Here is a 12,096-nt window from a genome sequence, read left to right on the forward strand (position 1 = left end):
TGCAAACCATTGCGTTTCAGGATCTCAAAAAAACCAAAAAACACCACGGGCACATGCCAATTCACAGGACAAATGGAAACAGACTGAAAACACACACACACAGAACCATGGCTTTTCAGACCTGTCAATATGGTTAGTGTTGGAAACGGGCATTGACTTCTCTTCCACCAAGTGGAATAAAAATTTAGATGCCTTTTGACATCTTAGATATTTTAATGTATTTATACTGAGGCAAAAAGCCCTATAATTATTGTACTGCCTCAAAAATTATTTACGACAGTTCTATCTTAATGCTGTGTCCTGTTTTCCTAGCGGTCAACGGCTTGAGCACCCCCCTTGAGCTCACTTTGCTGGCTCTGTTCTCTCATTTTGTTTTGCGCTTCCCTCTCCTCTCCAGCATGTCTCAGGCCTTTATTTTTGTTGGTCCTAACAGCTGGTCCCCTTCCCTTCCCATCTGTTTCTGTCATCTATTTTCAGGTTATGGCTCAGGCCCACCTTCCTCCTCCAGGAGAACATCTATGTATTCTCCAACGGCTGAGAAACATGCTGAGTGTCTAATTTCATCTTCCATATATGTAACGCGTAACATTAATAAAGACAGTCATACTTTTCTGGAAATAAGCCAAAGGTTCTAAGCTTAGATCGAACTGCAAAACGGTGTAACACAAAGTCAGCATTTGCTGTTACTATTAAATATATAAGCGTTGGTTCATTTTATTTCTTTTCCTTGTCTACACACAAGTAGGTCCTTAAAATGATGACCTTATAAATAGTCATCTCAGTGGCAATGATTGCTGGTAAATGGCTTAACGTCGTGGGTTGGTCACTACTTATGAAATATCTGGTTTCTGAGCTGCAGAGTGTGTGGATGCCCTCTCCACAACCCCACACAATTGTGATTCACTGTATGCACACCCAACACAACACATGCAAAGCGTGTGTGTCAGACTCAGACAACGTATTTCCCTGAATCTGGACTGAAGTTCAACTCATCGTTCTAATGAGTAAGAAGACTCAAAGATGACAAGGAAGCAAGCCCACACAGTCTACGGGCCATGGGATGATGAACTTTCATTTTATTGATTTTTCAATACCTAAGTGTGGCAATGTAAGGCTGCCACATACAGCAAGTGACATGACACCACAAGGACCTTCTGAGAGAATTATTCTTACTTTGGATGGAAGACATCACTTAAACAAAAAACATTTAAAGATGCTCCCTTGCTTTTTATAATTCCTAACTGTAAAACAGAATTTTAGTACAGAACAAAAAAATTCTCCTTCGTTGGTCACATCATTAATTATTGAAAGGGAAACAGTATCAAAAGAAACAAAACACTGAAATAAATAACTAAGTAATTTACTGAAAGGTAGTTTTGCTGCATTGCACACAACCGACTGCACAGAATTCTAAAACTGATTTTTTTCCTTAAAGGATGGAAAACTCATTTGCCATTTTTAGTTTCTTGCTAAGTGATACATGCTCCTCTTAAGGAAAACTACTCTGTGTAGGCCTGAGTTTAAAATGTAAGTATCTGTTTATCCAGAGTTTAAATCTAGAGTACACAGGTGTGGAAAACTGATGGTGGAAACAGGGACCTATCCAGCCTTCAGGGCAGCTGGGCAGGGGCCCCATGTCACTGGCCTCAGCCACCAGCAGTGCCTTCACTCTGCCCAGGTCAGAAAGCACTGCCTAAAGCCAGAGCTTAGGATGAACATGGGCAAAAAGCACTGGTACAATTCCATGTATTTCTCTTCTACTGTAATGTCCCCAGAGGGATTGTGAAATCTCTGAGAACATCCCCTGGAGGAGGTTTAAAAATGAGAAGCCTATGATACGGCTATGGAACATAAGCACTTATTGCTGGCATGTTTCTACCAAGATTGAACACGATGCTTTTCCTTGATAAAGCTTTGGGCAAGTTCCTAGTCCAATTTCTTCTGTTACAAGTACACAGAGTTTACTGCCTTCTTGGTCAGCTCTTGATATGAATTCTTCTCTAGAATGAAGCTCCTCCCTGGCTTGTCCCTCACCCACCCCGTATCTTTTAGAGAAAGCACCTGGCTGTCTTCACCTACGCGAGACCTTCTCTGGAATGTGATTTGCTGCGACTGCAGACATCTCCACACAGCATAATGAACTCCCTTGAGTGGTCTCTTTTTAAACAATTTTGGGGGAGGGGCAGGTCTCTTGGTTTGTTTGAAAACTCATCTTGAAAATAATCTAGACAGAAAAATGCTAAGTGAAATTCTGGTGCATAAACAAATATTTTAAGATTGAAGTTTGGTTACTTCTCTTGTCCACCTTTTTGTTCCCACAAATGGAAACTACATTCCTGATTTAAGAGGATGCTGCTGTCTATATCCTTTTTTGAACTGCATTGTTCTCAAAAGGACCAGCAAATTTTTCTGCAAATATTTTAGTAAATATTCTAGGCTTTACAGGCCACACATAGTGTCTGTTGCATATTCTTCAATGTTTTTTTCTCAGGTAAACTGTTTAAAAATGGCAAATCCACTGCTGCCTCTCAGCTGGAGCAGCGAGGTTTTCTCAGCCCTTGTTTCATGACCCTCAGGTATGTGACTAACTTTTATGTTCAGAGCTGGAAGGCGGGGGTCCCCTAACTCCCTGGGTGCCCATCTGCCCACTTCGCCCATTTGTGGCCCCTTCCTTTCCTTCCTTCTGTCTCTGCTGTTGACCCCTAGTGGCTCCATCGCCAGCTCCCTGCAGCTCCACCAATAATCCATGGCTCCTATAGGAGGAGTCACAGGCGGGTGGCCAAGACCAATTTATTAGGTGGCCAGGACCAACTTATTAGGTAGCCAGAAGCTCACCCACTTTCTTAACAACTTTGACTATGAAGCAAAAATACGATGCAGGCAAATCTAGACAGGCAGAGTCTCCTCCAGGAGCCCGATAACCTGGACAACTACGAGACCCTGCGGCTGTACAAGGCACTGCTGGAGATGAACCGGCTCCAGCCTCTGCCCTGTGACAAGCCTCTGCCTGGGTCCCCAGGCTGCTAGTAACATGCTTTGAAATCTAGGTGGAGGGAGCCATGCCCCCACAGCTCTTGCCTCAAGGATTAGATGCATTTTACCTTCCAGAGAGGCAGGTTAAGCCACACCTGAGGCAGTTTGAGCCACAATTGGGACAGAATTCCCTTAGTCTTCTCTTCTGACCCTTCAGCAGAACTGCCTGTAATGCTCAGTTCACGGCAATACAGGCCTTTTCTCTCCTGTTTCTCCAAGCTCGTCCAGCCTCTGCCCAGTACCTAGTTCCAAAGCCACTTCCATATTCTCAGCTATCTGTTATAGCAACAACCCCACTAATCTGCTACCAAGTACATGAATGTAACTGTTCTGGAGTTAGGGAACAGCACATACAGACACTTGCACAAAACAAACTCCACCTAAAAAAACTGTATGAGAATTCCCCAAACTTCTCAACTAAATAAATAGGTGAAAAAACACGATCTCACATATGCCAATCCAATTGTCCTTTTTAGATTTTGGCTTAAATTGTCATTTTTTTTCCCTTCACATGTGAATTTATTTTCTGTATTGGATGCAGACTCTTTCCTTCTGGATTTACAGTGGCACTGACAATGACAGCCTCAGCCAAAGCAGTGACGAAGAACACTAGGCAGGCTGTGCGTGGGGTCTCCCAGTATGATTAAAAGCTGAGATGACTTTTAATTAAGGAGGGTGGGGGAAGTGGAAACACCAATTGGAAGCTGGAAGAAACTGAGGCACAATTAAGCAGAAACACTGAGAAATACTGAAGAGCAAGAAGTGGGCATGTGCTCTAGTTCCAATAAAACCGAAACTGGTGAAACTAGGATTTTTCCAATTCTTTCAAAACCAAAGTGTTCTAACGCCACTGAAATATGGAATAAGGAGAGTAATTACCTGCGGTCAGGAAAAGATAATAGTAACAAGGATTTTTCCAAATAAAATGAACCAGTGAATTCTGAAGTGTGTGGTTTTGAAGAGCCAGCACTGCCTCCGCTCACTCTGGTTCCTGCAGATTTTTCACACACTCACACAAAGCTCTAGTCGATAGTTCACTATCACTTTTATAAATGGTTGTCTCCTGGTGCCTGTATTTCTCTGTTTTAGATATACATGGTTTAAAAAATTGAAATTTGCAAAGAACACAATACAGTAACAGACCTGAACAATAAATAAAAAATAAACATCACCCTCTTCAGGTTAGAGCTTTCAAGACAGAGAAAAAAGAGGATTATCATTTCAGGCAGTAAGTTTTTTGGTTCTATAAAAGCATCACTATTCAGTCCCCTCTCCACTGACAGAATGTGTCTTTCCACCTCCCTCCGGTATCAAAGTGCATTTGTTTAAATCTAACATTCCTTAAGGAAACCCCAGAAATCTCATTTATTTTTGGCAGATACCCTGTGCAGCAAAAATCAAGTGAATTTCCCTTTTCCCCACTCCTCAATTTAAAGCTGTACTCAAAAGGGCTAAATGCAATACCTCTAGACAGCAGGGCTTACAAACAATGGATTTTTTGTTTTTGTTTGGAGGAACAAAAAAGGGAAATAAAAAACAAAACCACAGGAAAATAAAGAGGAGAAACCCTGAGGCAAAAATGGCTTTTCCTTTCGAGTCTTTGAGTCTTCGTGGAGCTATGAGCCGGATCACAAGATCACAGGATCACAAGGTCCCCGTGGCATTCTGGGTGGGAAGGCCCTCCTCCATCCAGAGGGCGGCGGCCGAGCCGTTCCGGAGAGTGCGCCGGTGGATGCGCCGCAGCCGCAGCAGGTACAGCAGGATGGCCAGCAGCACCACCAGGAAGCAGCCAGAGAACAGGTAGTGGTTGTAGACAAAGGAGACGCCCCGCCAGTGGGTGTGACTGGCCCGGAAGGCTTCCTGCTGGATGTCTCTGCCCATGTGAACACCAAACAACAAACAGGACAGTAAGCAAGGAAAGGGGTGGACACGGTGCACGGGGGATGGCGGGGCCCAGGCCCCAGAGCTGTACTTCAGGAACTGCAACCCTACCTCTGAAATGGAGAACAGAACAGCCCAATGCAGGGAATTTCTAAGTGTCAATGAGATAACACCTGAAAGTATACTCTGAAGTCTGTCATTATAATTTGGGTAACCAAAATCAGAGGAATTTAGAAGAGTCGTGAGGGATTTGCTGACACAAAGTAGTCAACGTGTAAACAAACTGCATGCTTGTGATCAGTAACACCCATGACTCACTATTTTTACAGTTAACCCAGTTAAAAGGGTTGCTGAGAAATGCTCAATTAAATGAAGGGGGTGGGAGGAAGAGCAAATATCTCATCTATCTGGTAACTCGGGTTCATACCACAGGTCAACTGACAGCAGATCTGCAAACGTGAATGGGGAAAAATGCACATCTTTGTTATACCCAAGCGCTGACTGAATGTAGCATTTCTTTGACCAGAAATGCAGACAACAAACTATCATTAGCGTTGGCAGCACCTGCAACTTTGTTACTAATGAAAATCACAGATCTTTCACATCACATTATGGTACCACTAATGCCTCAAAAGATCACTGACGCTCATTGCCTAAACAAATTACAGAAAGTGCTAATTCTGCTGCCAGATCCTGTTATTTAATATGTTAATAAAGAAGAACACATATCACAGTATCACAAACTTGTTTTCTGTAATATTTTGATGAATATTATTTCAATATGATGGTTTCTTCTGTAATCCTATGTATTTATACATGCATTTAAAAACAGTATTTGGAAAAGAGGCCTAAGTCATAATCACGCCTGTAATCCCAGCTCTCAGGGAGGCAGAGGCGGGAGGATAGCTTGAGCTCAGGAGTTCGAGACCTGCCTGGGTAATATAGCGAGACCCCGTTCTCCACAAAAAGGAAAAAAAAAAAAAAAAAAAAAAAAAAAAAAAAAAAAGAACTCCGGAACTGACCTTTTACCAGGGTTGGGGAACAGACAGTTGAGAATAACCAAACACAGGGCAGTAGGACAGGAGGGCTGTGTATTACAGGATGGTAGGGTGGGAAAGGAGGAAGCACTTGTGGGGAGGGGGCAAGACCAAAAGCAAGCATCACTGTCCCCACAATTCTGCTGTGGCTGGCTCTAATAGCAATGCCCCAAACAGGCACAGGCCATAGCTGCCATGAGGCACTGTAACTGCAGAAAAGCATCTTTTTGATTCTTGCTACCAAATTCACAGCCCTACCTTAATGGTAGAAAGCGGGTCCTGTAGAGGATGGCTCCAAGGGTCCACTGAACCTCCTTGTCATAAACTTGCAAGGCAGTCTTTAAGCTTTTATAGTTGACAGGAAATGAGAAGCCCCTATGAAACACCTCAAACATCCAGGCCGATTTGAAGCACTGATACCTACAAACGGCAAGCACAAAGGCAAGTCAGACTGACTTGCTCTGTCAAGACGGCAGGCGCACAGACAATCCTTCCCTCTCCGGGCAGCCGTGGGGCAGGGGCTTCCTCAGGCCGGCTCTCCCAAACCCACTGCGTGCGTTTCAAGGTTGATGTACTTGGTTCACATCCCTAGTCCCACAACATGGAGCAGTCCACCTGTCAAATCAGTTAGTAGTGCATGAACCCAGTCTCGGCGTAATGTCATATGTCCCTGAGACAGATTTCTTTTCCCTCTGGCATTTCACCATTCATTCCCTGAATGAATACTGAACAGGTTCCAACCTCTTTGTACCTCAGTTGATTATAAAATGAGATGGTAGGAAGGTTCTTTTCAGCTCTGATATTCTATGACTCTAAATATTTATTAGAGGTTTACTTTTGGCCACTGTGCTAAGCAAGTAGTAAGATAGAAAGTAAGATACAGTGTCTGCACTGAAGTGACTTACGATGAAAGGAGATTTTAAAAAAGCAACAGAAAAACAAAGCAGAACATGATAAAATGCATTAACGATGTAGGATGAATTCCTGAGACTCAGAGAAAGGGATGAAGTCTGATTGAGAGGACACAGCAAGACTGGAAAGGGACAGCCTCTGACTGGACTCTGATGTCTGGGCAGGACTTGAACAAGCAAAGGTATGAACATGGGAATTTCAGACGGAAGAGACAGTAAAAGTGACTAAAACAAAAAAGATATGGAATATGTCTGGGCACAAGTATTTGTCCCGTTTGAAAGGGGTCCAGGGTAGATGGGAAGACCAGTGAGTGAGGAGAAGCTGGATTGAGGCCAGGGTGTGGCCAGCCAGTGGGGCCAACACTGAATTATGGTTCTTAAGAGTGCCCTGGGCTTGATCTTCTAGTACTTACTTAAGCCTGTGGAGGTCAGCATGAGAGGCGTACAGTCCTCGGTCAAAGCGTTCCCGCAAAATGGACCACTTTGTTGCACAATAATCCTGAAAACAAATTTACCAAAATAAATCACTACTAAAGGCTTATTAAAATTCTCACTTTAAAAATGGTTTACCAAATTTATATTTGTAACAAGCATATCCTTCCCATTAGGAAACACACAAGCTTAACATACAATAAATGCAAGATATACGCAAACACTCAGGGAATACTTACTGATTCGCAAACACAATGCTTTGCCTTAAAATTTTGTCCAGGTATTGTTAAAGAGAGCTTTGCTGTACACAACCAACGTCTCCAAAACTGTTTAGTTTCTCCCTCCATGACTGCATGGTACAGACATACATTTTTGGAAAAGTGAAGCAGTATTTTAGCTACTTCAAACTAAATCCTGTACCTGCGGAGGACACAGTACAAGCTACTGGGAAAATCAAAACAAAAGGCTTTTGTCTTTAACAGAAGGGAAAGAGATCCCACTATTTCCTGAAGTTATTTGTTATAATATTAGTAACTTTTATTGAGCATTGTGTAAGTGCATCTTCTCAGTGTAATACTTAACTCCTCGAGGTGGCTACCATCCCCACCTCTCTTTAAAGGATGAAGACACTGCTGAGAGATGTGGGAGATGGGCCTGGGTGACAGGGAGCTCAAGGAAAAAGCACTTGGCCTTGAGAAAGGGCTCAGCATAGGCGCTTCAGGAACATGAACATGGACACAGAGGAGAAGTCGTGGAGAGCACGAGGGAAGCCAGCTGTTTGACATGATTACAGCATACAGTGCTCTGTGCTTCAAGATGGGTTTGAGGAACACTTGGAAGATAAAATATTACATTTGTGACTGATTACACTGGGGTGTATAGAGACATGAATTGGTTAGACGGAGAAGTCCATGACTCCTAGGCTGCAGGGAGGGGGACTGGATGGTTGGTGATGCCATTAACTAAGAGAGAACAACAGGAACAGAATGGAGAGAAAATGGTGGGTTTGTCTGGAGCTATGGAATCTAGCAGGCAACTGGGCAGGGGTCAGGATTGGAGCCTCTTCTTGAGAGGCAGCAGCAAACCCTGAGCATGGATGAGACCATCCAAGAACCTGAAGGTGAGGGGCTAAGTGTGGAAGTCTGGCATCACCTAAGTTTAAGGTGTGTCAGGAAGGCAGAGAGAACACAAGAACAGGAGTGTCCTGGCAGGTCAGGGAGCGGGAAGGCTAGTAGGAGAATTGTCAGATGGCAGCAAAGCATAAAAATGACATAAAACACTGTAATTTGGAGGTAACTGATGACCAGGGTAGCTAATGGAGTGGTGGGCAGAAGTCAGCTTACAGTACATTTTTTACTTCTGCTGTGACTATTCAACCTCCCTCCAAGCAGAGAGAACAGGATTCCAACATGCTGCAGTGCAGCCTTCCACACTCCATCCTTCCCTGCCAGTGTGAAGTGAGGACACAACCCATCACCGTCCACGCTGGTCTCTCAAAAGCATGCGGAGCAGATGGCGTCTCTCAAGGGTACCTTTGCAGCTTTAGTAAATTTAGCAGCATTGTAGTCTCCCCCCATTCGTAACACATCCTCGGTGCAGTAGTAGAATTCGGAAAAGCCATAGAATTCACTGTTCTGGAAGTGAATTGGGGGCTGGTAGACCCCATTGAGGGAAGTCTGGGTCTCGTTTGTTTTATTCATGAAAGGCTGGATAGTCTCTCGACACAGGTCAAAGTCTCCAGTCCCTCGTAGGTATATGGTTTGTCCATTTTGCTGGATTTCATCTTTAATATCTAGGGGTAGGCAGGGGTCCAGGTACGGCATATCAGGAGTCAGACCAGTCTGTTTACCCAGGAGCCTATGGCAAAACAAGAAACTTTATCGTGAGTCCTACAGAAAACTGTGTTTTCAAGAAGTGGCTGCAAACCAGTGTTTCTCAAAATACGCTCTGTGGGACATGAGACCTGCAGGACGGTGTCTGTGGAACAGAAAAGGGTTCCGAGATAATTAGTTAGGAAAATACACACTTAAGACTTTCTTGGAGAGTCAGGATACAAATTTGTCTGCAGCAGACAGGCTACCAGAGGCCAGTTAGATGACCTATCCGATTACCTGATGATCCTTGCAACTGGGCCTGACGTTCCCAGTTGCTGGGCACAAGGCAACCGTGCTGTTGCCAGCCCCATTTTTGCCACTAGTGCTTGTGATTTTACCTAATACAGATGGAAGGAACGTGACTGTGACAAGATCTGGTCCTGGGCATAGCAGGTTAGATGCTTTAGAAAACTAAGGTCAAGTTACTAGAAAATTATCAAACCAGGTGTGGGCAGGATTTTTAAAACTGGGAAAAATTAGCAAACGTCTAAAAGGATTTGGTATCAAACTGCTTTGCAAATCTCTTTAAGAACTCAGTGTTCTTTAAACAAAGACAAACTGGTATCTCAATGAGGGGTGCAGTGCAAGCCGAAGAAAGGATGGAGTCTAAAAACAGACCTTGGTTCAGAGCAAAGGATTAGCAAATGAATACAGAAGTTAAGACAGAATGTTTAAGGCCTGGCTCTATTTTTATGATTCTGTTTCAACTTATTTTTTTTCTTGATCAGCTATGGGTCCCAAATGCAGCAGACAGCAGTTTCCATTGCATGATGGGCTCTGAGAAGCCCTGTAGAAAATAAACATTAGTTTTGTTAACTGAAAGGCACTAGGTTTATTACTTGCTAATGAAATTTCTGGGAGTGAACATCTGTCATCCTATTGTGTGTGCACGCCTTAAAGCAGTAAGAAACAGAGAGGAGCTCACGAAATGTCAAGTGATGTTGGTGTTGGATACTGTGAAATCACAGGGGCCTGACAGGTATTGAACTGGTAGAGTTAAGCATGGTCAGAATTCAATATTCATCACCAACAGTCAAGTTTTCACTTTTCACTTCACTCACAAGTTGTGCATTCCTCAGATCAGGGTTACTCATCATGCAGTTGAATGTAATAAATTAAGGTCTTTGCCATAAAAATGTTCACTTAATTAAAAAAAAGTAATCACCACTACAAATGGCAAACAGATAAATGTGTATTTCAATGCTCACTTCATGATATATGAAACATTTGTAATTATTATAAAAGTCAAAGAGTAGTCAAATATATATTTCATGCTATTATTTTTAGTTGTCCTATATCTAAATTAAGAAGTATTACTAAACTATCCATTATATAAAGCTTTCTGACATTAAAACCAATGAGTAAAAATTAAGGTTTTGGAAAAAATATATTTCAAATGTTGTTTATAAAATATTTCTAGTTTAAGACTACTATAAAAATGATTATACCAAGATATGCTAAATACCAATTAAAAATACAAATCCATGGGACTATCAATTTTATAATTAAAACTATTCAGACATAGGAAAAGGTTTTTATTGCTTTTCCTATTTACACACATGACTTTGTGGTAAATGTACTGAACAGCTCCAACTTGGTCTTTTTTCAAGTTCAGGCCTTCACAGGTTTACTAAGATTAATCAATGAAGTATACAATCTCTTAGCTCAATGAATCAGATTTTTTCCCCTCAAAATTGTTTCATCAAAATAAACAAACAAATAAAACACAGTAATAAATAGGATAGCTTACATAACCCCAGAGTCAGATTTTTTGTATTCATCCAAATAGCTTTTCTGTTCTTACAAATTTCAAATAAATAATTGCTATATACTTACACTTATAAAGTCAATTTAAACCAACAGAGTGCTGTTTTGTTTTATATATTTTCTATACCACAATTCTACATACACTCATTTTTTAAAGCTTCATTGCTAAATTTAAAAGCCACTAACTCTGACTCTTCTAGATAATTTATTTCTCTTGACTAATTCCCTTCACGATGGTTTTTATCCACTAACTAGCTGCACAGGCTGGTTCATCCATACAGTCTCCAGAACATCACATATTTCAATCTCCTCAGCAACAACAAGACAACACACTACCTGAGGCCTCCAGGACACCAGGAGTGCTCCAGATACTGGGTTTTCCAAGGACTCTGCATCATGAGTAGCATCACTCAGGGCTCCAAACTATTCTACAGTCTGATGGTGAAATTTCTAATCCATCAGTTGAGATGCGGGTGAGAGACAGAGAGCACGCACGCACCTCCTTCAGGGCACGTGGGACACAGGGCCGAAGGCAGGACCCTGGTGTGCTTTCATCTCTTCTCCCTGCTCAGCTAGTGGGGGAATAAAAAGCTAACAGTGCAACACACTTTTGCTAATTGAGTTCTTCCTGCTTTGCCTGGGTCTGTTTTTTAGGAGGGGAGACCTCGGTTTGCAAGTGACTGCCAAGGAGTGAAAGGTGCTTTACCTGTTCTTTTGAATGGTGTTGGCAAATATTCTGTCTTCGTATCTCTGTCGAGCAGCATTGCCACCAAACCCAAGAAACGTGGCCACATAGACTCGATACACATGCTCAGTTTGGTGAACATCACATCCCAAGTTAAATTCAGCTAACAAGTTTTTAGCTACTTCTTCCTGCAAACATAAGCATAACAAACTTTAATAGCTTAAGCTACTTTAACCTCCTACTAAAAACAAGGGTCTAACAACAGTCTCATCTAAGAGGGACAAAAACATCTGCTTCTGCACTTCCCAAAGACCCTTCTAAGCATCCTTCATAATTCAGTATGACAATTCTGATTCAGGAAATTTCAGATGGGCTGCAAATTTGTGATACTGTTACAACTTTTTGAAAGAGGAAGTGAGCCAAACAGTTCATACCCTCTGACATTATTTATTTATGTAATCCTATGCTGTGGAAAT

General features: G+C 42.3%; 1 protein-coding gene across 5 annotated transcripts in view; it reads right to left on the reverse strand.

Moving 5' to 3' along the window:
- Window positions 1–1,047: 1,047 nt before the first annotated feature.
- Window positions 1,048–12,096, reverse strand: part of ENTPD4 (ectonucleoside triphosphate diphosphohydrolase 4) — a 29,627-nt gene continuing 18,578 nt past the window's right edge. For all 5 annotated transcript variants that reach the window (XM_003902541.4, XM_009212710.3, XM_017961868.3 and 2 more), the window contains 5 exons: window positions 11,642–11,808; window positions 8,827–9,151; window positions 7,276–7,361; window positions 6,210–6,371; window positions 1,048–4,906 (listed from right to left, as the gene is read on the reverse strand). In XM_003902541.4, coding sequence (XP_003902590.1) covers window positions 4,678–4,906; window positions 6,210–6,371; window positions 7,276–7,361; window positions 8,827–9,151; window positions 11,642–11,808 — 969 coding nt within the window. In that variant the 3' untranslated portion in view covers window positions 1,048–4,677. The remainder of the gene's footprint in view (window positions 4,907–6,209; window positions 6,372–7,275; window positions 7,362–8,826; window positions 9,152–11,641; window positions 11,809–12,096) is intronic.

This window comes from Papio anubis, chromosome 8 (assembly GCF_008728515.1).
Source record: "Papio anubis isolate 15944 chromosome 8, Panubis1.0, whole genome shotgun sequence".
NCBI lineage: Eukaryota > Metazoa > Chordata > Mammalia > Primates > Cercopithecidae > Papio > Papio anubis.